The 26,459-nt window shown below is 48.8% G+C and overlaps 1 protein-coding gene across 2 annotated transcripts; it reads left to right on the forward strand.

Annotated features, from left to right (window-relative positions):
- LOC128848820 (tyrosine-protein kinase-like otk) lies at positions 1-26,459 on the forward strand. Of its 2 annotated transcripts, XM_054049005.1 has the most exons (8): positions 1-209; positions 7,254-7,583; positions 12,529-12,852; positions 13,430-13,759; positions 18,494-18,805; positions 22,231-22,344; positions 22,814-22,860; positions 23,382-26,459. In XM_054049005.1, the coding sequence occupies exons 1-8, from the start codon at positions 149-151 to the stop codon at positions 23,541-23,543; spliced, it is 1,680 nt and encodes a 559-aa protein (XP_053904980.1). In that variant the 5' UTR covers positions 1-148; the 3' UTR covers positions 23,544-26,459. The 2 variants fall into 2 exon arrangements, with proteins under 2 accessions (XP_053904980.1, XP_053904981.1); XM_054049006.1 differs by lacking the exon at positions 18,494-18,805.

Raw genomic sequence — 26,459 nt, forward strand, 5'->3', positions numbered from 1 at the left:
TGACATCCCAGGCTCAAGAAGTGAATATTCTGGTAGAGAGAGAAAGAGAGAGAGACAGGAAGCCCCAGACTCAACGAGTGGCTCATAGAAGCCCCTGTTGGCTGCTGCAGAGTCAGTGTCAAGGAAAGACTACATCCTACAAGCCAACATGAACCTCCAACTGGCAAACATCTTCCTGCCTTTGATCTTCCTCCTTTGTCTGCATCTGGGTGAGTTTCCCCTTTGAACAATGTGTTGTGAGTTCAATCCCAGGGTTGTGAGTTCAATCCTTGAGGGGGCCACTTAGGGATCTGGGGCAAAATCAGTACTTGGTCCTGCTAGTGAAGGCAGGGGGCTGGACTCGATGACCTTTCAAGGTCCCTTCCAGTTCTAGGAGATGGGATATCTCCATTATTTTATTTTATTTTATTTTATTTATGTTTTCATTGTGGTGTCAGAGTCAGGAGTCTCCATTGCTTGCAAAGTAAAAGCTTCTGAAAGAAAGAAACCCAACAACAAAACCCTTTCTCCCGGGGTACACACAGAAGCTCTGTAAGCGGGTGATACCCACAGCACATGGGAACTGGCAGAGTGAATGGTGGGAGCCAATGACGTACAGATTCCTGGTTGTCTTTGGATTTTTGGTTTTGCCATTTCAAAGAGCGCAGGATTAGAAGCGTGAGCCGCCCCAATGTTCCCAACTTCTTTTTATCCTATTTAGTTCGCCATCAACTTAAAAAAAGGGGGGGGGGAAATCACAGGTCTTTTTGAAAACTTTTGAACTTACTTTAGTCTGTACCAGCAACATAAATGAAAGAGATTTGAGAGAAATATGTATATATTTTTGAAAGTTGGTTTTCTTGATGCATTTAACAACTTTTGTACAGTCAGTTTCATGGTTTCCCATGCTTAGTTGTTTAGATCAATCAGATCCGCACAGGCACAAGGGTCTGCTCGTGTGGGGGTGATTCAGGATCATGGCTGGAGTCAGTTACCCTTGCAATTTGCATGGGTCTTTCACTCTCTAACAGGAGAGACTTTTTTTTTTTTTTTTAAACAAGCTAATTTGACTATAACCACAGAAACAGGCAGGGGAGACTCAGAGGCATGGGTAGTGCCTAAAGATACTTGAACTTGATTTGCTTGTCCATTGACTAGGTTTCAAGTTGACTGTGTCTCTGGAAATCCAAGCAGCTGGAAAGATGGGAATTGGATTTTTGGTATTGTTTTGTTGTGCAGGAACCATCTAACTGATACAATAAATACTATAAAGACACCTGAATATCATCTAAAATTGCAGAGCACATAATGTCTTTTTAGCTGACAATTCTGTTTTAAGACACTAAGCAGTTCAAAGGTTAATTACTATGGAATGAGTGATTTTTATACTGCAAAACGGTGCTTAGATAAGCTAAGCTTATCTGATTATTTCTGCCTTGTGAAGTATCTGGTATCATGGCACAAGTGGTGTCTGAACTTCCCTTTTCTGAGGGAAACTATCTGGGTTGTGAACTTGCGTCTTTTTATGCAGTCTGCAATCCATACGATTTCCTTCCATTCCAAAACTCTCCTTGATGGGAAACTAGAGTGGCATGGCCTGGCTGCATTGCTCCTTCCACTCACAGACCTTGCACTTGGTGAAAAGGAGTCGGAAGATACTGGTAGAGAATCATAAAAGCATAGGGCTGGAAGGGACCTTGAGAATTCATCAAGTCCAGCTCTCTCCGCTGAGTCAGGACCAAGCAAACCTAGACCATCCTTGATAAGTGTTTGTCTAACCTCTTCTTAAAAACTTCCAGTCACAGGGATTCCACAACCTCCCTTGGAAGCCTATTCCAGAGCTTAACTACCCAGATAGTTAGAAAGTTTTCCCTAATATCTACCCTAAATGTCCCTTGCTGAGAATTAAGCCCACTAGGTCTTGTCCTACCTGCAGTGCCCATGGAGAGCAATTGATCTGAGTTCTCTTTAAAACAGCTCTTAATATTTGAAGACTGAGGTGGGGCCTGAAAACAGTCTTCTTTTCTCAAGACTAAACATACCCAGTTTTTTCAACCTTTCTTCCTGGGTCAGGTTTTCTAAACCTTCTATCATTTTTGTTGCTCTCCTCTGGACTCTCTCGGTTTGTCCACATGCGTCCTAAAGTGTGGTGCCCACTGCCCAGAACTGAACTCAGAACTTCAGCTGGGGCCTCACCAGTGCTGAGTAGAGCGGGACAATTAGCTCTTGTGGCCGACTCATGTCACTCCTGTTAATACAGCCCAGATTGATATTAACCTTTCTGGGAACTGTGCCACATTGTTGACTCATATTTAATTTGTGATCCACTGTGACCCCCAGATCCTTTTCACATTTTGGGGTTGTGCATTTGATTTTTCCTTCCTAAGTGTGGCACTTGTCTCTATTGTGTGGATGTGCTAGTTTATTAATAAGGCTACTGCCCCACTCTGCCCTGAAGAGCTTAACATTTTACAGTTGATTGTATTTCCCTAAATATTTGCGTTAATTGAGGCCTGGGAAATTGAGGGGGGAAATTTCCAGGCTGGTTTTAGATTTGGCAGACTGTCTCTTCTATTTGCTTGTACAGGGCCTGGCACTATGTGGTCCTAATCCTCTGGGTGCCACTAAAAGACGCATAAATCATCATCATCACAACCTCAAAAATAGACCATTCCTTGACTTTCTTTGCTTCTGTCTCTTCATTCCTCACTCACTCATTCACTCCTGGCATGGGCCAAGCCACTGCCCTCTGCTCATGGCAGTCCTGTCTCAAACTGCGTGTGTGCAAATGTTAATGCTCTAGCTATAGAACGAGCTGTTTTGTACATTGCTTGGAGATTCAATCACCATCGTTAATCTGCTATTTCTGGACATGGTGTTCTTCCTCTCACTTAGGCCACACCTACCCTTGTGGCAGTGTGTACAGTACAGACACTACACGCCCAGACAGCACGGCTATAAATACCAGCGTAGCCAGTGAGGCACAGCTTAGGCAAATATCGTAGAGTGCCCTATATGGCTGAACCCCCATGTTATATTGTGACACTCTGTACCTCAAAATAGCGCCCTGGAACGCCCATATTCACCACTGTGATGTGATTCGATGTTTTGTACAATGCATGCCTTGTGAGGTATCATTTAAGAAATCTTGATCTGTTGAACATTGATATCCTGATGAATTGTAGGCACTATCACTGTATCTGAAGTTACAAAGTTTTGCCATGTGCGCATTACTGAAATGTGTTGTGAAGTTGGGAGCAACTAACACTGACCAGAGAGGCACTGATGGCCCATTAAGGAGAATCCACTCTCCCAGTGGCCCTCCCAGAGACTCCTCAGCGAGGGCACATATGCAATGGGAACTGCCTGACCCCCACGTCCCAGCAAGCATCGTTCTAGCACTTGGAGAGAAAGTATAAGTGAGGGTTGATGACATCACACCTGGGCCTCTCTCCTCCCCCATCTCAACACCTGGAAGATCAGTTGGAAGACCAAGACTTTGAACTGGGGAGATTGGTCCCCGGCTGAAAGGGAATTCAGTCTGTGTATTAAGAGCTGCCTGTAACATCTACTAGAGTGAGAAACTGCTTGATTCAAATCTTGCTTATTCTGTAGAATTTAGACTGCAGATTAATTTTTTTATTTCTTATGTAACCTACTCTGATCTCTATACTTGCTACTTATAATCAATTAAAAATCTGTCTTTCTTAGTTAATAAATCTGTTTTATATTTTATCTAAAATAGTGTGGTTTTGGGTGAAGTGTTTGGGGAATCTCAGCTCAGGTTAATAAGGGCTGTTACACATCCACTACCCTTTGTAGGAGTGGCAAACTAATTAATGAGCTTGCCCTGTCAAAGAGACGGGTGTTGAGTGCAATGGCTACTGGGAGTCCACAGTGCTGGACTGTGATGGAGGAGGAGGAGTGGAATGGTGCGGGTACAGACTGGAGCCAGGAGGTTGATAAGAGTGTGTTGGCGGTGTCTGGGGGTAGCATGGGAAAGTGTTTTGTGACAGTGGCTGCAGGGGAGGGCGAGTGTGGAGCTGCTCGGTTTGCATTTCTAATAGCACCTGGAGCGTGTCCACTTGGCGCTCCATAACCTTTAAGAGCCTCTCCCTGGCTTCATTCCAGCACGCCACGTTCTCCTTTCAGTCCCTCTTCTTGCTGTCCCGCCACTCCTTCAATTCCTGTTTCTCGGTGGCGGAGTGCATCATAACCTCACGCAGAAAGTCCTTCTTAGTTCTTCGTGGCCACTTTCTAATTCTGCGCAGCCGTTCACCCATCGATAACAAAGAGGGAGGCTGGGCTCCCAAGGTCGTCTCTGTGAAGTTTAAATGCAACATTTTACAGAAGCAGTATTGTTTGCAACACAGACAACACTGATTCAGTGCTTTAAAACACAGCCAGTACTCACACACCTATCACTGACTGGCTGACCCCAGGCAAGCACACATGAGCAACAAGACCCCCCACATGGTGAGTAACCGCAGGGGCAGGGGAAATCACTCTTCCTGGACCCTGCTGTACACTGGGCACATGGCTCTTGGGGAGAGCCAGCACTGTAGGGGGGCCTGATAATCATTCCTGTCCCCACACTTTCCACAGGCTGTGTTCAATATGGAAGATCTCTCACTGCTGAGGGTGAGCAGGGACTCAAGGGAGGGTCTTCTCCAAGCCTGTGGCTTCCGCCCTGGCCCCTATGCGGCTTGCCTGTGTGCAGCAATGGTCCCCGTCCTCCCCGCCGTGATGGCACAGTGGTGCGGGAAAGTTACTGTTAATGGGGCAAGAAACAAAGCAACTCTGCCGAAGAACCTGTGGCAGCAGATTGCCCAGTATCTCCATGAGAGTTTCCTGGAGATCTCTGAGGGAGATTTCTGTGAAGTGAGGGAGTCAATCAACAGCCTGTTCCGCCGCTCAGACTAGGCATGTGGTGGTACATGCATCATACAGACACAAGCCTGCTTTCTGCAACCCTCCTGCCCCCAACAACTCGCTTCAGCGATTCCCAAAATCAAAGCCACTTACCAGGGGCCTCCTCTCCTCTTTGCGCTTTGCCAACATCCGATAGCTGTGACTGGCTAGTCTCCTCCGGGGTAGAGAAGAGCTCCTGGCTGCATGCATCTCTGACCTCTGAGTCATCCTCTGCCTCTGGGTCCTCGTCCCCCTCCTCCACATCCTCGTCCAAGATTTCCTCCTCCTAGCTCAGTTCACTATCGACTGTCCCCTGAGCCACCAAAGTATCCTCAGTGGCCTTCGCAGTGGAGGTGGGGTTGCCACCGAGTATCAAGCCCAGCTCTTTGTAGAACCGGCAGCTCGTGGGCGCAGCACCGGAGCGGCGGTTTGCCTCCCGTGCCTTATGGTAGGCACTCCGCAGCTCCTTCACTTTGACCCTGCACTGCAATGTGTCCCGGTCATGGCCCCTTTCTGTCATGCATCGTGAAATCTGTCCGTAGGTATCATAATTCCTACGGCTGGAGTGCAGCTGGGATTGGACAACCTCCTCTCCCCAAATGCTGATGAGGTCCAGCAGCTCAGCATTGCTCCAAGCCGGGATCGCCTGGTACATGGAGCAGGCATGGTCACCTGGAAAGATGTGCTGAGACCACTGCACACATCACCGAGAAAACAGGAAGGGGACTTTCAAAATTCCCAAGGAATTTAAGGGGTGGGGCTCACGGTTGGTCACCAGAGGGCAGGGCAGTAGAGTTCAAACCGATGACCAGAGAGGCGAGAACAGGCATTGTGGGATACCTGCCGGAGGCCAATCACAGCGGTGTAATCACAATGATGTCTACACTGGCACCGCAGCGCTGTAGCCCTGGCGCAGAAAGCTCTACACCTCTCGTCAGGGTGGTTTTTTTACAGTGCTACAAGTGCGCAGTTTCTGCGCACTAAGTGGCTTGGCAGCGTGTGCACCTCAGGAGTTACACGGCAGAAAGAGGCTTTACTGTGCAGAAAGTTGTCAGTATAGACAAGGCCCAACTTTGATCTCTGCCTGCTACTTATAATCACTGAAAATCTGCCTTTCTGTAGTTAACAAATGTGTTTTATATTTTATCAAAAACAGTGTGGTTTTGGTTGTCCTCGCTCGCCAGGGTGCACTGCCCAGGGCAGGTGGAGGGTTCAGGGCTCCCCTCAGCAGACCAGACTGACCTGCTCCAGCCCAGGGTCCTGGGCCCCGGCCCCACAGTCACTGCTCCCCAAGGACTCTTCTAGCCCCGGAGTCAGATCCCCCCATCTGAGCAGCTCTTACTGGCTGCGAACAGCCAGCGCCCCGATTCCTGCCCGATTCCTGCCTCTGACCTGGCCAGGAGGCAGGGCCATTGAGAGGGGCGGGGCCTTGTGGCAAGGGGGGCACAGCCTCCCAATTTTCCCTCTGGGCCCCCCACAGCCCCCACACCAGGAACAGGCTGGTGGCGCCCCGGTGCATAGGGACTATGTAGACTCCCCCTTTGTGTCTTTCTTCTCCCACTCTTTGTTTAGACAGTGAGCTCCTCAGGGCAGGGACGGTCTCTTACAGTCCGTACGTGCTGGGCCTAAAACAGTGGGGCTCTACGAGTGGTTGAGGACTCTGGGTGCAAAGGGAATAAATTATAACGTGAATTGTCCTTTCCTTCCATCTCAGACTTTCTTCCTCACCTCATTTCCTTTTTCTTTGTCTATTTTACTTCCCCTCTCCTTAGACGCCTACATCTTTCTATCCCTCTCCACTGCTTTGCACACACTCTCTTTCTCTCTCTCCCATCCTTTCTTTTCCACTCCCAGCTCTCTCTTTCCCTCAGTCTTCCCGTCCCGCCACCTTCCTTTTGTCTCGTGTCTCCCATCTCTAGCTCCCTTCTTTGACCCCCCACTCAAGTCTCTGGTTGGCCCATTGTTGAGATTTGCCTCCCTGGAGCAGACACTCCACCGTGGGGCCTGCAGGCCCAATTCCCTGCATCTGGGCTTCTCTCTAGATCCCTAGGAGCCACCCAGTTCTCTCGCTGGCACTTAGGGAGAGGCCCCCTGGAGCCTGTACGGCAGACTGGAGCCAGTGGGTTAGGCCAGCTAACAGTGCCAGTGGGGCCTGTGGAAACTGCCCAGTCTGAGCCCTCCACACTCACCGCTCTGAACTTCATGACGTGATCATCAGCAGAGAGTTCTTGCTCGTGCACTTGGCTTCCTTGTAGAGAAATGGAAACATTCTGCAGTGGATCATTTGGAAACAATTTTGTTTGATTTAATTCTTCCTCCTGTTGCAATCATTTTATATAGTGACACTGAACTTTGTGTTTCAGGAGCTGCAGAAAATACTGCTGCTGTCATTGTGGTGAATCAGGCACCCCCTTCTATCCGTGCAATGGAAGGGTCAGAGTTCACCATCGAGTGTACATTCAACACAAACAATAATTCAATCAAGTGGTATGCTGAATGGTATAAAACCAGAAACAATGTAACAGCAAAGGTGAACAATGGAACAGATCGAATCATATCAGCAGATACAGAAAAGAGGTCTCTTTCCCTCACTGTGAAGAAAGTCGATGTCATGGATTCTGGAACCTACGTATGTGGGGTTGGGAGCAAATATGGGACATCTCCTGGGACTGGAACCCAAGTGACCATCGATGGTAAGTACCAGCATTTCCTTCTCTGTTCTACAAAACCCTTCCGGGGGAGCTCAGGACACTGGCTGGTTCCAGACAGGGCCGGCTCCAGGCACCAGCTGAGCAAGCTGGTGCTTGGGGCGGCAGATTGAACGAGGCAGCATTCTGCCCAATCCTAGGGCAGCACGGCTGCTTTTGTTGTTGTTGTTGTTCCGCTCCAGCCGCCCTGTAGGGGGCGGCGGCGTGGAGGACGGGAGCGCCCTGCTGCAAGCCAGGCAGGGCAGTCCTCATCCTTCCCTCCCCGCCGACCGGAGCGGAGCCCTCCCAGCAGGCTGCGATGGGAGGGGCCACGTGGCAGCGCCCCACTGTAGCCCTGGCCGCCCCCCTTCTCTCTCTCTCCCGCCCGCTCCCTCCCCGCCCCGCTAGCCGGGTCCTCTGCACCCGCGCTCCGGCCGTGCCGCGGGTTTTTTTTTTTTTTTTTTTTTTGCTTGGGGCGGCCAAAAAGCCAGAGCCGGCCCTGGTTCCAGAGAGGTGGGGCTGGTGGCGCTGGGGGAGATGGAGCAGCACAAAGTGTAAAGGGCAGAGCTGTGGGCAAAACTGGGGGACATTCTATGGTACGTACAATGGTCCTGATCCTGCATTCCACTAATTTCTGTGGGGGTTTTGGCTGCACAAGGAATGCAGGGTCAAGCCCCAGATATTCAAAAACTGTTTTGAGATGGGGTGTGAGGGGAGGTTTCTAATTGGCTAAGCCTGTGAGGCCTTACACGCAACTAGAGAGACTAGGTGGGTGAGGGGATATCTTCTATTGGACCAACTTCTGTCGGTGAGAGAGACAAGCTTTCGAATTTACACAGAGCTCTTCTTCAGCTCCTGGAAACATAGATCTGGTCTACACTACAGACCTATGTCGCCATAACTACGTTGCTCAGGGGTGTAAAAATCTACACCCCTGAGCGACGTAGTTAGTTACACCAACCAAGCCTCCTGTGTAGACAGTGGTGCAGCTGGGCTGATGCAGTGTTTTCAGTAGAGACGTGCCCTTACTCAGAGTGTCACAGGTAAATACAAGGAAGAACGGCTGGTTTAGAATAAGTAGTTAACACCTATTTCAAGGGACCATTCAAGGCAGGGTGGCCCGTTAACACTTCTGCAGTTATAGGACAAAAAGAGGGGGTTAGTAGGTTACAGATTGTTGTAATAAGCCATAAATCCAGTGTCTCTGTTCAGTCCATGATTTTTAGTGTCTAGCAGAGTTATGAATTTAAGCTCCCAGGCTCGATTTTTGAAAGTGTTGTGCAGGCTTCCTTTGCGGATGAGGACCATTCTGGATCTGACCTGTGAGACGTGTTCCCCCACAGGAAAGAGGGTGGTTTTGGCTTGTATCATTTTCCTGTGTGAGTTCATTCAAGAGCATAGTGATTGTCTGGTTTCACCCACATCGTTGTTATTGGGGCATTTAGTGCGCTGGATGAGGTACCCCACAGGTTGTGATAGGCTTGTGTAGGATCCGTGGATCTTGAAAGGTGAGTTGTGGGGGGTGTTGATCATTGTAGCAGTGGAGATATGTAGCAGATTTTGCATCTGTTGTTCTGGCAGGATCTGGTGCTGCTTTGAGTTGGTGTGTCCTGGTCTGTGTGGAGCTTACATCTGATGATGCCCTTGGAGAGGCTGCAGGGTTGTTTGAAGGTCAGAAGTGGGGGTTCAGGGAAGACTTGTTTCAGGATGTGGTCCCTATCGAGTATGGGTTATAGTTGTTTGATGATACCCCGTATAGGTTGCAGTGTTGTGCGGTAGGTAGCAACTGGTGTGCAGTCAGAGGAGGTTTTATTTCTGTATTCAAGCATGTTCTCTCAGGGTATTTGGACAGCCCATTCCATGATGCAATCTACTTCTCTAGTAGGATATCCTTGTTTGGTGCAGGTGGTTTTGAGTGCATTAAGGTGTGTATCTCAGACTGTCTCCAAGGAGCGTATTCTGTGCTATCTGAATGCCTGGCTGTAGATTACAGATTTCTTGGTTGTTTGGGGTGGTTACTGGGTTTATGAAGGGAGGTGTGGTGATCTGTGGGTTTCTTGTCTAGGGTTGTCTGTAGGGTTCCATTGTTGAAGCTGATGGTGGTGTCCAGGAAATTGATGCTAGTGTGGGAGTGTTCCCCAGAGAGTTTAATGGCTGGGTGGGTGGGGGTTGTTGAAATTGTGGTGGAAATCTAGACGGGAATTTAAGCATTGCATTGTGCTGTGGTACTGGGAGTACCTCTCCCAGACCCGAGGAAGAGCTCTATGGAGCTCGAAAGTTCGTCTCTCTCACCAACAGAAGTTGGTCCAATAATAGCTATTCCCTCACCCAGCTTGTTTCTCGAATATCCTGGGACTGACACAGCTACAGTGCACTCAATGTGATGGCATTTCTCTTGGTCTGTGACACGATAATTTGGAACTCCGCAGCCCATCAATTCCAACATTTCAGGGAGTATTGAAGGCATCACTGGGCAGAACTCTGTTGATACTGGGGAAATCAGAAAACCCAAAAGAGGAAAAGTGGGGGACACATGGAGTGCCTGTTTCCTGTTTAGCAGAGTAACAGCTTGGAGCAAAGCCACCTCTAACTGTCTAAATCAAAGAACCAGTTTGTGGCACCAATTAACACTTTCCAGTAGCAAAATATTCCTGTTTCATCTCTGCTCCTTCCCCCAGTCGAGTGTAACATGCTGACACTCTGGATGATTTATGTCCCAGGCAGAAAGAGGAGAAATAATAATAGTGGGGAAGGGAGGAGGGGAAGGCTTACAGAGCCCCTAACATGGGGAGGATGGGGGACCTGGTCTGGGGATAATGCTGGAATGAGGGTACAGCCAAAGCCCTGAGCATGCAGGGAGAATGGGGGACCCTGGAATGGTGGAAAGGGAGAGGATTAGGGCACAGAATGCTCCTGGCTTGGGGCAGAATTGGGGACTGTGGCATGGAGGGGGGGGTGGAAGAAATGGGGGATACACAGAGCTCCTGGCATTGGGGTGGGGGCTAGGGAGTCCCTGAAATAGAGTGGGGTGGGAGGGTGGCCCCAGAGACCTTGTGGGGACAGCGGTATGCAAAGAGTCCCTGGTGCATGCAATGTGCTTGACCTACAGAAGCAACAAAACGTGGGCATCCCTCTAGTTTAGCCCCCGCAGAGTCTAACCCAAACCCACAAAAAGTTGAGCAGAGTCAGGATGAAGTTGTATGCTCAGTAATAGGTTGTTATTGAGTGTTTGTTTTGCAATGGTGCTTAGGGTACGTCTTCACTACCCGCCGTATCGGTGGGTAGCAATCGATTTATCAGGGATCGATATATCGCGTCCCCGAATGCGCTCACCGTCGACTCCGGAACTCCACCAGAGCGAGCGGCGATAGCGCAGTCGACGGGGGAGCTGCGGCCAGTCCAAACCAAGACGGATCAGGACTGCACCTGGGCCAGGGACCCGAGGGCTTCCAGAGTCCCAGAGGCCAGTTACAAGTAGAGCAGCCTGGGGAGTCACTGTCCCAGGACTCTAGAGGCCCTGGGATCTCCAGCCCGGGGCAGTCTGCATGGCGGAGCGACCCCAGAGCTGCACCCCTGGGAGCTGGTTCTGGAACTTCCAGGCTTCCAGCTTCATGGCAGGGACACTGGAAGCGCCAAGAGCCCTGGCTTGAGCAGGGAGCCTAGCAGACAACAAGAGCCCCTAGAGACCTGGCTCTGCCTCAAAGTGGGGAGCCCACATGCCCCGAGACTCAACTCCGACTCCCTGAGCTGGGGCTCGCGGGACACAAGAACATAAGAACGGCCAGACTGGGTGAGACCAAAGGTCCATCTAGCCCCGTATCCTGTCTTCTGACAGTGGCCAGTGCCAGGTGCCCCAGAGGGAATGAACAGAACAGGGAATCATCCAGTGATCCATCCCCTGTCGCTCATTCCCAGCCTCTGGCATCCCCATCCCCGCCCATTGTGGCTAATAGCCATAGATGGAGCCATCCTCCAGGAACTTACCTGGTTCTTTTTTGAACCCTGTGGATCTTGGAACACCAACAGAAACCGGTGTGTGTTTTGACGAAAGTGGAGTGAAATCTGTAGTAGATTTGTTGAATCAGTTCTCTTCAGTGCATTGGCCTTTTCAGTCTAAGGTAAGTTTTGCCAGAACATTTGCAATCAGCTCTACTGTAGATGGACATAGTGCGAGAGCCCCTGAGCCAAAGAATTTACACTCTAAAGAGACAAGACAGACAAAAGGGGGAGAAGGGGCAGACGTACTAACAGTAGATTGAGAAGTGAGAGAGAGTTTAAAGGACTAAATCCACACAGGGCTTTAGGCCCTTACATCCAACATCTGGGGGCCATGGAGATCCTCAAACCCCCTGCTTAGCTGCCGCCTGGTCCTGGAGCTGCTGAAGTTTCCACCAGTAAAACCAGCGCTAAAGACTTGCTGACACTCTCTCGCTATGCTGTAAGCACAGCCCTGCCCTGAATAACAGTTGCACCCTGATCCTCACTCCCCTGCCATTGCCAGCAGAAGTGCATCACTTCTCAGAACTGCCCATTGCACGTCCTTCAGGGAATCCCATTTTTCTGTAACGAAGGAGAATTGGCCACCCTCTCTCTTGCCCTGCATTGGGCTGGTGGAGGGAAATAGGTCTCAAGACGGGTTTGAATGTAAGGAATTTGGCAGGCGTGTCAGGCATACACAAGGTTCGGGTAAAAAGTCACATTGCTGGAGGGGGTTTGTCTAGACTGAAGCTTCTGGGGTTACCTGCTCACTAAACAGAGCACAAAAGTCTTGACATGCACGAAACAGCTCTATATGGGGCCAAACAAAAGAACATCCGTTTAAACTCTTAACAAGCAGGGGAAACTAAATAGCAGGACTGGAGAGATTCATTTTATACATGTGCCCTTGTCTGGTGGCACATTGAACTATTTCTCAATGAAAGTGCCATCATCTGTGTTTCTCTTTCTGCAGAAATTACCGACCTGATGGTGAATCAAACCCCAACCAGTGTCAGTGATGTCGAAGGCTCAGAACTTACCATGAATTGTACATTCAAGACAGTCAATAACCACAGCACCATGTATGTGCGATGGTATAACTATGGGACTGAGGGACTAAAGAAAGAGCTGGTGAATGAGAGCGATGTGATCACAACCCTGCATTTGGACAATGGGTTTGCCTCTCTCACTTTGAAGAACGCGAATTCATCTGATACAGGAACCTACGTGTGTGAGGTGGGGATCACAGCAAGGAACCTCTCTGGGAATGGAACAGGAACCCAAGTGACCATCGAGAGTAAGTGCCAGAATTTCCTACCTGATCTTCTTGGGGAAATGGGGGCGAGTGAGTGAGAACAAGAACTAACGTCTCCTGGAAGGTGTTGAGTGTCTTCAGTTCTACCTTCAATGGGAGCTGAGGGTGCTCCATGCCTGCTCAGAAGCACTAAACTCCTTGCAAGATTGAGCCCTGTAGGACAGTATTAATGGGGAACAATGTTTCCATTTTAGATTCTTTACAGCCAAATGTTTCACATGGCCTCAAATTAGTCTCTAAACGTATGCTTGCCCAGGTTGCATGCACACCCATTGGTAGATTCAAAGCCTGCCTGCATGCCCAGACTGAACATTCGGGGGGATGGAGGGGAGGTGCGGGGATGTTTGCTGGTCTTGCCCGGCATCATAAAGCTATGAATGGAATTAAGTGAAAGCATCAATTTAACCTCTGATAAGCAGGGGATGTTAAATGGCCAGGCTGGGAAAAGAACACAAAATACTGGAGGGGGAGACATTTATTTTAATACATCCCCAGTCACCAGCCATTGCCGCTGAAATTCTCCTGCATCAAGGTGCAATCGTCTGTTTCTCTCCTGCAGATTTTCCCGAGCTGATGGTGAATCAGACCCCACCCAATATTCCTGTGTCAGAAGGGTCAGATCTCACCATGGAGTGTAGATTCACGGTATGGAATAAACACAAGACCTTGTATGTTAAATGGTATAAACATAGCGGAACTGGGGGAACGAAAAAGGAGCTGATGAGCGAAAGAGGCGGGGGCCCAGCAGCTCTGGCTTTGGAAAAGGGTTTTGCTTCGTTCACTCTGAAGAACGTGAATGTAACCGATACAGGAACCTATCTGTGTGAGGTGGGGAGCACAACGAGGAACTGGTCTGCGTCAGGAGCTGGAACCCAAGTGATCATCACTCGTAAGTATCAGTATTTTCCTATCTGATCTTCCTGCTGTGAGAGACAGCAAATGGCAGCCTAAAGGACAAAGAATGAATGACTGTAGCTGGCAAAAGCGGGTATCAATTCTCAGGTGTGTCCAGTATATAACCCATAAAAATATGGGCTCCAGCCTGTGAGGAGCTGAAGATAACATAGTTCAAAATACCTAAGTGATTTAGGGGCTTCCAATTTTCACAGGGGATTTAGGCACTTGCAGGGCAGATTTTTAAAGGCGTTTAGGCCCCAAAAATTGTAGGTGGGCTTTTCAAAAGCACCTCAGTACCTAACTCCCATTGAAATCAGTCACTTTTGCCAACAGGACTTAGGCTCCTAAGTGACTTAGGTACTTTTGAAAATTCCCCCCAAATGCCCCTGGAGAGGGGTGTTCAGAACCTCCCAGGACTCAGACCTGTCATAAGAACATTAAGGAGGGTGATGAATCTAACTCACAACTGCACTGGATGGGATAAGCAGCAGCCCCCAATGTGCATCTGCATCCGGAGCTAAACCGATCTTATGGCTAAAGAGTTGCTTCTTGTTCTGTGAGAACATCTTCATCCATCATCGAATACATCCCTCTATGGAAAGTATGTAGAAAAGCTGGAATGGATCCAGAGGCGAGCGACAAAGATGATCAAAGGGATGGAATGCAGCCATATGAGCAATGGCTGGTATGTGCAGTTTGGAAAAGAGAAGATTAAGGTGGGGGACATGATAGCGATCTTCAAATCCTTGAACGGCTGCCATAAAAAAGGTGGAAAAAAGCTGTTCTCTCTTGCCACAGAGGGCAGGACAAGAGGCAATGGGTTCAAACTACAGCACAGCAGATTTAGATTAAATCTCAGAAAAAACTTCCTAATTCTGAGCATGGAACAGTCACCTCGGGAGGTTGTGGAAGCTCCTTCACTGGAGGTTTTCAAAAGGAGGCTGGAGAGGATCGGTCTTGGATGGTTCTCAAACTGTGGGACAGGACCCTAAAGTGGGTCACAACCCCATTTTAATGGGGTCGCTGGGGCTGGCTAAGACTTGCTGGGGCCTGGGGCCAAAGCCAAAGCCGAAGCCCCACCGCCAGGAGCCGAAACCCAAGAGCTTCAGCCCTGGGCAGTGGGGCTGAGGTTATGGGCCCTCTGCCTGGGTCTGAAGCCCTTGAGCTTTGCCCCCCCCCCCACCTGGGCCAGTGGGGCTGGGGCAGGCTCAGGCTTCGGTCCCCCCTCCTGGGGGCGTGTAGTAATTTTTGTTGTCAGAAGGGGGTCACCGGGGTGGCTCCAGGCACCAGCGCAACAAGCGTGTGCCTGGGGTGGCAAGCCACGGGAGGCACCCTGCCAGTCGCTGTGAGGGCGGCAGTCGGGCAGTTTTCGGCGGCCTGCCTGCGGGAGGTCTGCCGGTCCCGCGTCTTCAGCGGCAATTCGGCGGCGGGCATGCCAAAGGCGTGGGACCGGCAGACCACCCGCAGAAACACTGCCAAATCCGTGTGACCAGTGGACCGTCCGCAGGCGTGCTGCCGAAGGCTGCCTGACTGCCGTGCTTGGGGCGGCAAAAAAAACAGAGCCGCCCCTGGGAGTCATGGTGCAAGGAAGTTTGAGGCCCCCTGGTTTACACACAACAAATCCTGCATCTTGCCAGCGGGGGAGACTAGCTGACCCTTGTGGCCCCTTCTAGCCCTGTGGCTGTAGGATTCTATGCCTACGTGGAATCTGCACTATGCGGGCATGACAATACGTACAGAGAGGTTCTGCTGTAACTCGATGGCCATCCACTGATCTGGTTCTAGCTCTGAAGGATCCTTCCCTCTGCCAAGTGAAGAGGAAAACCTCATCTGGAAACCCCACATCCCGGTCACAATAAACCCAATGTTTCTAATGCCGATTGCTTCCTCTAATCTCACAATTCTCACTACTGGCAATGGGGTGAGCACGTGCTGCTGGGAAAACGGAGCAGTGATACATATTGTGTGTATTGTTCTGATGATTTTTGTTGCAAGTGGAAGATGTTCAATTGACATCCTGTGATTGAGAACAGGAGAGTGTAACATGAGCTGCTCTCAAGGAGCAATTTGTGGCCAGAGGCCACTTTCAGCACCTTGCCTGTTTCCCCTTCTTCAGGGCCCTTTAACAACTCACTCGGTTTAAAGGTAGTTCAAACCATCATCTCCTGCAGTCCAATAAATTGAGTCCCCAGGGGCATCTTGTCCCTCTAGGCCCCAGTGCAGTGTCTTGCTCCTGATAATCCAAAACACAGACTTTCAAAAACAGAACACAAACTCACCCAGTCTTCATCCCAGTTTCAGCTGGGAACAGCCCTACCTCCTCGAGGGACTGTCTTCCTGCTTCCCAGCACCTCCTACCTGGTGTTTGTCCTCCTCCACAGGCCTTTCCCACTGAGCCTGGGCAGTCTCTCCCCTGCTTGGACAGGGTCTCTCCCAGGCCTCCCCGCCTGGAGAGCTTTCCTCACTTTCTCCAGCTTCTTGAGCTTCTCCCCTGCTGGCTCCGAACCCTGCAGGAGTCGTCTCACTCGCTGCAGTGTCCACACACGTGGCCACAATTTCCTGGGCTTGCCCCCTTCTCAGCAGCTTCCTGCTTCTTTTGTAGTGGAAGCACCTGATTCCTCTCCGGTGGGACTTACCCTGTAATCAGGGTTAGCTTAGCCCAGGCTCTCCAGCCCAGGGGGCAGGCGCCCTGTTGCAGATGGGAACAGCAGAGGCAGTATATGGTAGTGGTTAGAGCAGGAGACTAGGAATTAGGAGGTTTTCGTTTTATTTCTGACTGTTGCAGACTGCCTGTATGACCTCAGGCAAGTCATTTAGTCTCCGTGTGCCTCCATCTGTAAAAAGGAGATAATATTTCTTCTCCCAGTTTCTGTCTGTCTTGTCTATTTAGACTTTAAACTCCTGGGCAGGGACTGACTCTCTACATGTATGTACAGCGCCTAGCACAAGATCAGGGTGTGCCTGGTGAATGCTATGACGCCTGGCATGCCAGTATTCATCTGTGATGGTTCCGAGTCACAACTGGAAATGCCAGCATGGAGCAGGTTTAATGCATGAACAGAAATGAGATGATTTGTTTGTACATGCAAATTCGAGTTTGTTTCCAGACACATTAGTCTGAGGACAATTTGTCTGTAACTCTAAAACAAGAGAAATGGAGTTGGGTTCTCAATTCGCAGTTCCTTTGTCTCCTCTGTTCTACTGGAGCAGCTGATAGAGTGTGCAAACCTCAAAGATCAAAGTACCCGAATCCCATCCTGCACTCCAGGCTCGATAACTGTCCTTGAGCATCTTTCCAACGTCAGCCAGTTTTAATTTCCTCATTGCCTTTCCCCCCCTTATGCTCTAACGTTCCTTAGTGACTATATTGAGGTCAAGTTTCCCTCTCACCCACATCTAAGTGTCTAACACAGGAACCCACAAATTTCTCTGAACGTCACCAGAATCATAGATAACACCATTAATATTATAGTAGGTTTTTCTCCTTTTGAGAGTGCGTGAGATGCAAGCTCAAAAGATTTGGTGTATTCCTTCACACTCTGGATGCTTATCTGACTATTATCCAAACTGATCTGAACTTTCATGAGTTGCCTTCAGTCTCTGTGGCTCATAGTTCCCCCTCACTGCAGGGCCCTAGAGCCTGGACCACAGCTCGAGCCCGGAAGTCTACACCACAATGAAACTGCCCCGCAGCCGCAGCCCTGAGAGAGCCTGAGTTGGCTGGCATGGGTCAGCTGTGGGTTTTTCTTTGCTGTGTCAACATACCCTACATTAGTCCTCTTTTCCAAGTACACTCAGCTCTCTTTGGATGGGTTTGGCGACACCCCTGCTTTCTAAAGCTCTCTTAATATGGAGATATACCTATCACATAGAACTAGAAGGGACCTTGAAAGGTCATCAAGTCCAGTCCCCTGCCTTCACAATAGGACCAAGTACTGTCCCTGACAGATTTTTTTTCCCCCTCCCCCAGATCCCTAAATGGCCCCCTGAAGAATTGAGCTCACAACCCTGGGTTTAGCAGGCCAATGCTCAAACCACTGAGCTATCCCTCTGTCCCTCTTCTTCCCATGTGAAGTGAAATTGAGCTTCAAAGCCACATTAATGGTTGCCTCATTTCCCCTTGTAATGACCCATAATTGTAGCTGGGAGTGGCACGTACCCAGAAGGGTACTTTGTGGTTCTTCTTTTGTGGCACTAACAAGAAGAATTCTCTTCAAATCACGTATGACTCTCAAAGTTCAGGTATACTCTTAATAGGGAAAAAATGAAGTCTCCAGTGAAATTAGAACACAGGACAGCAAAGAGATCAGGTTCACTCATTGTGCGACTCAGAAAAGGAGTTATCCCAGCAGATGGCCAGAAGAATTCTACAGTCCATACAGAGCTTGCTATGGCACTTTGCCTCATCTTCTGTGGGGTCCTGCCTATGACTTTGTATCAAAAGGCTTCATACGAAGAGATGTTTGAAGATGATGTTTAGGAAACTGTAATTTTCCTGCTTTTAGTCAATGGCCAGAATTGTTTCTGGGAAACACAGAAATCTTGCTATGGCTACAAACCGGAGAGCATCAGTTCACTTCTTAACACCCACAGGGGATATTTTAATGGCCAAGCTTTACAAAGGGGCCTGAAATGCTGGAGAGAAAAACGGTTTCTTTAAATACTTCAGCTGATTGACGTGTTTCTGCATCAAGGTGAAGTCACTTGTGTTTCTCTCTCTCTGCAGCTGTTGACCTGCTGGTGAATCAGAGCCCTGCCTGTGTCAAGGAAGAGGAAGGGAAAGTGCTGACTATAGAATGTAGATTCAGGGCCCTGGAGAAACCCAGCACCAAGTACTCTGTTAAATGGTATAAAAACGGGACCGATGGAGACGAGACGGAGCTGAAAAACGAAACAGGCTCAGTCACAACAACTCTAGATTTCTCAACGGGCCTGGCTTCTCTCACCTTGACTAAAGCCAGCGTGAGTGATTCTGGGTTCTACAGATGTGACTTCGGTAAAAATGGCCGTGGGAATGGAACCAGAGTGACGATCCAGGGTAAACAGCAGCATTATCTTCTCTGATCTGTATTGTCAGGATAGTACACTGTGGTCACCACTGACTCACACTTCCCACATGGTCACTGAAACCCCACAGCTACTTCCTAGCCTAGGACAGGGAGATGCAGTGTTATCTCAGAGATAGGCTGTGTGTAAATTATGGAGTGTTGTTGTAGCCGTGTGGGGCCCTGGATGTTAGAGAGACAAGGTGGGTGAGTGTGTGTACCAGGCTCCATTAAAGGAGCAGCGAAGGTGGGTCCTCCAGACCTGCCTAGAAAGGCTGCAGGGAAGCAGCCAATCAGAGCACAGCAGGCTCAGTTAAAGGAACTGCTGGGCCTGAGCAGGTCAGTTCCTGGCAGGGACCAGAGGAGTAAGGAAGGGTGCTCCCTGACGAAGCTCAAGGGAGAACAGAAGATGGGTTCTGGTGGCATTGGCATTTGGTAAGGAAAAAGAGGAGTTAAGAAGTTCAGCCCTGAGATAAGGGTGAAGAGGAAGGGACTACATGGGAAGCAGTCCAGGGAACAACAGCAGCAACTATGACAGGAAGCAGCACGTGGCTGCTATTTGTAGAGTCCCGGAGTAGTGGGTGGGCCTGGGTCAGGGTGGCCAAAGCCCTGAGAAGGGGAGAAGTTTATTTAGACGCCCAAGCACAGGGCTGGAATTTAAAGGGCTGAGGACCCCGCAGAGGGCCATTTGCTGGACTTTGTTACCCCAGAAGGGGACTGAACTTGCAGGCGTGACCGAGCTGGAGAGCTGGGGCAATAAGAACTGATAAGGCAAAGAGTCTCCAGGGAGAGTCCTGGGGGCACCGCTCTATACCAGAGCAGGCGCTCCTAGTTCCAGCCACTATCCTGTGCCAACGAGCAGGACTCTTCTCTATCCCCTGCTTCCCCATCATTGATTTGACTCCAATTAGGAGGGCTGGATTGCCCAAGAGTATTGACTCTTCATATGTCAATGGACGACATTTTAGTCTGGCTGCTAGATTCTTTGGGTAGCATCAATTTCCAGTGATCATTCCTGTGACTATCTGCGATACATGGACCTTGAACACCACAGTAGTGCAGGGGTTCCTGTTCTATGTGGATCCATAATGGGGCATTATGAGCTATGTCTACATACCACTTAAGAGGAAGAATTTATTACAATGCCTAATACAATCCTTCTTTGCTTGCAGGAAGGTATTGTTTTTCCATGGATATCAGAGCTCCATGTTTAAACGTGAGGTCTAATTTTTTTTTTTAAAGTAAAGAGCATGAACAAGAAGGATGGGGCCAGAGGGACACTGGCAGATCTTCCCCTTCGTTCTGAGCTCTTGATGCTGTAGGAAGCAAGGGGTCAGGATTTCTTTTGATCATGTGAGTCAGTAGCTGAGAGGACAAGCTTCCCTCTGCCCCCAAATTAAAACAAAACTTAGATCCACAACCAGAACCGGGAAGAATTTCCAGGGCAGTGCAGTTTGTTTTAGATGATGGTGAGTAAAATGGGTTGAAATAGCAGGACCAGAGCATTCGAGAACATTTCAATGAATGTCCTACACCGGCAAGCCCTGCTTGCAAATAGTGTCCTTCACATCAGATCCATGAGCCAAATCCTCAGCTGATACCAAGGGAGTGATGCTGCTGATTTACACCAGTAAAGGCTCTGGAACTTCACACCTGGGATAGGAAGAAACCCTGAACACAGCTGTCACAGAAAGTTTCTGAAAATTACCCCCACCCCAGGTACGAGGGCTGTAGCAAGAACTCCTCCCGAGCCTCTGAGTGTGAAAAAAAGAACCTATTTTCTACGAAAGACCTGTAATTCTAGCCAGACCGAAACACAAGGCACCCAAGAATCTCCACGTGCTTCTTGAGTAAAGAGGAACCAAAAGCAAACAAATAAGAACAAATTACTGGCAGAGCCCTGCAGAAACACCCTCCACCCACAGTAGCAATCTTGCTTCCTCCCATTGGAGATCTTGCCCAGTCATCTTTATCCATGACATTTAATGTGTGTATACACACCACACACACACACACACACCCCTCAACTGAAATGTTCCTGCACCAAGGTACAGTCACTTGTGCTTCTCTCTCTGCAGCTGTTGACCTGCTGGTGAATCAGACGCCTGCCGTAATAAATGGATTGGAAGGAGAAAAGCTCACTGTAGAGTGTAGATTCAAGGTGGTGAAAGACTCCAGCACCACGTACAGTGTTACGTGGTATAAGAAGGAGGCTGATGGACATGAGAAAGAGCTGAAGAATGAAACAGGCATTGTCACAACAGCTCTAGATTCCTTGAAGGGCCTGGCCTCTCTCACCTTGATCAAAATCAATAGGAACGACTCTGGGCTCTACAGATGTGACTTTGGTAAAAATGGTGGTGGAAATGGAACCAGAGTGACCATCCATGGTAAATAGCAGCATTGTCCTCTCAGATCTTCACTGTATTTTCTAGGGAAGAATAAGGACTAGGAAAGGAAGAGCTAATGCCAATACTTTGCATGGGGTGATATTGATTGGACAGGAGTTGCTGGCAAACAGAAGGAGAAGGCAAAGCTATGGAGAGATTTGCAGTGAGAAGTCAGTGATTCCCGGTGGCTTTCCAGATCCTGCCCATCTTTTTTTTTTGTCATCCAAGTACTTACAACCCTCCCCTTTTCCTGATGTCCCTCGCACAGCAGCACAGCATTGCTGCCCACCAGAATTCTCTGAGCCACTCGGTGAATCACAAAGGGTTCGGAGGTTCGGAGAAGCACCTCCAGGTTCAGAAGCTCTTCTCGCCCGTATTGAACAGTCAGTTTCACCATGACAGGCTCTCGCGTAAAAAGATTTCCAGTATTTCCCAGGTTTGAGTAGGATGAAAATGCTTCTCGGTATATTGCTGATTCTGCTTTCAGTCTTGGACAAAAACAAAAAGTGTCTAGAGAACAGCCCTAAAAACCCACTCACAGCAGTACCACTATTGTAAGCTGCAGTGTTTTGGAACATAACTGCAGAATACTGTTTTCTTTTAAAATGAGGGAAATCTTGTTGAACCTCAGCACAGATTCCAGTTTGATTCTGGGTGAGGGTGTAAGCTAGTCCTTACTTTATCCTAACTGATTAGCTGCTTGCAAATACCATCTTCTGACAAATGAATCTACCGGGTTGGTGTTGGTTATCATTCTTCCAGTAATGGTGGAGCAGCGACCCAGTTTGCCTTTTCTCCTTCGGCTGTTCTGCCACGGGACTCCTCGGGTGGTGGTGGTCTAGTGACCTAGCTCACAGCATCGTCTCCTGCCCCTATCCAGTAGGACTCCTGTAGAGGTGCTAATGCCTGACCCAACCTATGTTGTCTTTCCCTAGAACTAGTGGTGATGGGAGTGTAATAACTCAACTTGCCCTGCCTCTGTAGCCCCGTCTAGTAGGACAGCAGCTAATTAATGTTTCTTTCAACAGCACCTGACCAAAGGCCAATGAGCTCTTACATTGTTCCTGGAGCTGTGGCTGGGACACTTCTCTTCTTGCTGGTGCTCGGTATCCTTTTGTGGAGATGGAGACAGTGCTCCAAAGGTAAGATTTACTTGGACAATAAATGTAAGCAATTTCTGCATGAGGGGAGCTCATAGGATGCCGATAGATTCTTCTTTGTGTCCTTCCTTTAGCTGAATAAAGAGTAATTTGGGGAATTTTTGCCAGTGAACGTACAGTAGCGGTGGTGAACGGGCAGCCCTAGTTAGTGAAGTCTCATACCTAAGCACAGATACGGCCTGGGCAATGGTAGGACTATTCTATGTCTCCTCCCTGACCTGAGGAAGCACCTCAAGCTGTGAAAGGTGGATTCAGTGTCCACGTCTATTCCACCTTTGGCTGGATTGCCAACAAAGCCACCAATTATTGGCAATTGCTAGTGTGGGAACGTGTGGGCTGTAGATTCTGCTCCACTATGAACTAACGAGACTGACAACTAACTCCTTCAGTTAAGTGACCCAAAGGTCATCAGAGAATAACCAGCTTGGCCACAACTTCATTTTTTTTCCAGAACCACTTCAAAGCAGGTCAGAGGCAGAGATGAATCAGATGGAGACGGTGAGTTGGAGAGCTTATCGTAAGAGCCTCATTTAATTTTTCTCTCTAGCATAAGGGAACTGGGTGTAGAGCATCAACTCCGGGAATACAAGGTAATAAAGAAATCTGTTCTGCTTTTACAGACTGTAGCTCCAAGAACTTCAGAGTAACAGAAAATGCAGCACTAGTCCTGGATAGGATCGGGGTGGTACGACATTAAAAAGTTAGAAGGGATTAAGAATTAATTAGCCTTAGAGCAAAGATAAAGAGGACAAATTAGCAATTGCACAGGATCGTTAGCGATAATAGAGAATGCAGCATTGGTTCTAGGCAGTGGGACTGGGAAACCTCAAAATACTGGAGAATGCAGCATTTGCTCCATGAACTGTAGAGGTGTTTCATAATCAGAATACAGCTTCCTAAAAAGTCAGCGCACTCTTTTACAGTGCCTGTGTCAGTGGAAGATGGTCTAGCATTATAACAGTACGATATGGGCATGACAGGAACGAGCAGTCTTCACTCATTTTCCTCTTGCTTTGCAGTCTTCTCCTCCACCAGCTGATGAGGTGACTTACGTTGACTTGAACTTCCACAAAAGAGACGCAAAAGCAGAGGAAGAGGTTGTTTACACGGAAGTGAAGATACGGCCAAAACAGAGAGATGACAATGACATCTATGCAAAAGTCAACCCTCGTCATCGCTAGGGGAAGAGCTAGTGGGAATTAACAGAGGGGTAACCAGCATTTCACATGTCCATTAAATGCAAATCTCCATGGAGCAACGAATTAGCTCTTAGTAAAATATGTCCTTGGAGATCAAAGTCCACTAGTTATGAATAGAGCAGGTAGCAGTGCAAGATTCCCTCGTTTCCTGCTCCACCAACATGCCTCAACTCTGATCTGGAGAGACCAATTCTGTGGCCAGACGGAGAGTCCTGCTAACCCATCTACTCTTGGTCTATGAGCTGCGATTGCAGCCAGGAAACGGGTTGTGCAGTGGACAGTTTTTCACTAGGAACTGAGTCGAGACCAGAAATTCATTTAACAAACTCACCAGCCATCAGATTGTAGCAAGTTTTAGTTGCTATTTACCAGCTCTGTATTTGAACAAGTGACCGAGAGCCAAGCCCTTGAGCCACCCAAGTATGGAAAATGTTGCCATCTTGTTGTGGGAAGCGCTGTCCTCCACTGAAGATGCCAACTGTGCTGAATGAGGAAGGAAAAGCCTCCGAAGAGCCATGCTCCCTACACTGGAGGATGTACAATAATGCTGATAAGGCTCAAGAGCAATGTCCCATACGTTCATGAATGACACTGACATGATTGTTGAATCTTTCTAAGCACAAAGCAGCTTCTCTGTTGGGAGTGAATTCAGCTTCCCTGGATTCCACCCACTTAAGAGCCAAACAACAACAATATGAATTGCTTCGCCAGCAGATTTTAAATATTAACTAAAGCTTTTACAGCAAGTTTAGGCCAGGATTAAGTGTGTGCAATTGCACTGATTGAAATGGAGTTGTACCTACTTACACCAGGAATGGATTTGTCCCCGTGTGTCTGTGTGGCTTTACTGTAAATTTAAAAAGGAAATGTGTAATTTAAAAAAAAAAACATGCCATCATTTCTAGTGGTTTAAATAGATTGTGCTTTTGAAAATATCCCCAATAATTTTCGATAAACCCCCAGAAAAAATAACCCAAAGGGGCTGTTGTGCTCCCAAAAATGGAGAGACCCCCAAAAAATCAACAGGAATGCCTTTGAAAGTCTCCCCATAATGCATTGATTTTTATGACTACTGCAGATGCATGAGATATAACTTGTGCAGACCACAACTCATGGATGCCATAAGGAGACAACCAGAAGAAACAGCACAGCAACCATGTGAACACCTGCAAAATGTTCTGCTTATTATTAATACCTGCATCAATTCATTATTAACTAATACATGGCATCACCAGTTTTCAAGCCTGAACTCCCAAAAGAAAAGACAGCTATCGAATTGCATTGTGATTGCACCAGGACTGGGTTTGGTCCCCTTATGTGGGGTAGGTCTTTAGCCCCATCAGTTTCATTAATGCAAACGATGGGTTATTCAGTGGTAACAGTTGTTCATTGGATATGTGGCCTCTGCAGATCCACCCAGGGCAAATCTGCAGAGGCAGTCCTTCCAGAAGAAGAATTAGGTGACTAAATACCCACCATGAACACCACATATGCTGGGTGGAGACCAAATTCAAGCCTGGCTGAAGTCATTAAGGTTTTCACCCATTTACACCAAGACTCTACATGTGTCTTACAATATAGATAAGAATGGCCAGGCTGGGTCCGATCAATGGTTCATCTCGCCCAGTATCCTTTCTTTGACCAGTGCCAGATGCTTCAGAGGGAATGAACAGTACAGGGCAATTTCAAGTGATCTATCCCCTGTTGTCTAGTCCCCCCTTATGACAGTTGGAGGTTGAGAGACACCACACTGAATGACTCAGCTGTGTACAAAATACACAGCGGTTGCCCTAAACTCTACAGCTTGCAGCAGAATTACTGCTAGTGGTTTAGGCCATTACTATACAATACTGCATTGTAAGGGGCTCGACTCACCGCCTGTAGCGCCTCCTGCTGGTCGTCCTCAGGGAATTAGCTCTCCCAGCATCCAGAGCGCCCTCTGCAGGCCGGTGATCCACCTTACTGCTGGCCCCATGTCCCTCCCAAGACCCCTGTGCCCCGTTTACCTGGGGTGCTGCCCCTCTGGCAGTAACCCCTCACAGTCTCAGGGTCTCCCCCTCCCAGGGGAACCCCCACCCCCTATCCCCACTTTGTCTCAGTGTTTGGCTACTGCCAGTCCCCATCTAGCCCCCCGCTCACTGGAGCAGACTGCAGTGTAAGCCACTCATCATAGGCAAAGGGGGTTCAGACCTGCTGCCTCTGCCTACCCATGGGCTGCCCCCTGCAACCCAATACCTAATGGGCCTTACCAGGCCTGCAGCCTGGGACTTTCCTAGGCCAGAGCTCCCCGGCTCCCTAGGCCTTTCCCCAGCCCTGCTCCAATCTAGGTTTCCTTCTTAGCACCTTGCAACCAGGCCCTTCTCCCTCTACAGGCAGAGGAGACTGCCTGGGTCTCTGACTCACAGCCTTTTATAGGGGCCAGCTGGGCCTGATTGGGGCATGGCCCCGGCTTAGCCTACTTTCCCCCAATCAGCCCAGGCTTCTTGCCCCAGCCACAGCCCTCTCCTGGGCTGTCTCTAGCCCCGCAGGGCAGGAGCGGGGAACCACTGCGCTACATATACGTCTTACCGAACCAAATACTTCCACTTAAGGGCTTCTTAAAATGCCTCAAATTCCACAAGATTAGAAATAGCCAACTTTGGTTATTGACAAGACAGTGCATTATTATTATTTTTGCCATTAGCAAAAGCCAGATCCTCCCCAGTGAAAATGACTGCTGCTTGCTGTGGGAAAGTGAAGTTTATGAGTCACCGTGAAAAGGGGAAGTAAAGTCAAAGGCTAAATTCTTGCGGCTGCTGTGCCAGGGGCTTTTTATGTGTAACGGAACCAGAGTCGGTATCAGCCTTTCTGAAGAGGGAGAGTTTGGCGGGAAATCAGCAGCTCATCAATGTGGATAAA

The sequence above is a fragment of the Malaclemys terrapin genome, chromosome 14 (genome assembly GCF_027887155.1).
Source record: "Malaclemys terrapin pileata isolate rMalTer1 chromosome 14, rMalTer1.hap1, whole genome shotgun sequence".
In the NCBI taxonomy this organism is placed as follows: Eukaryota; Metazoa; Chordata; order Testudines; family Emydidae; genus Malaclemys; species Malaclemys terrapin.

What these genes read in the sequence shown, in the direction of transcription:
- LOC128848820 (XM_054049005.1), top strand. Translation starts at nt 149, where the DNA reads ATGAACCTCCAACTGGCAAACATCTTCCTGCCTTTGATCTTCCTCCTT. An exon ending in CCTCCTTTGTCTGCATCTGG is followed by an intron (nt 210 to 7,253) that starts GTGAGTTTCCCC and finishes TTTGTGTTTCAG; the next exon opens with GAGCTGCAGAAAATACTGCT. An exon ending in AACCCAAGTGACCATCGAGA is followed by an intron (nt 12,853 to 13,429) that starts GTAAGTGCCAGA and finishes TCTCTCCTGCAG; the next exon opens with ATTTTCCCGAGCTGATGGTG.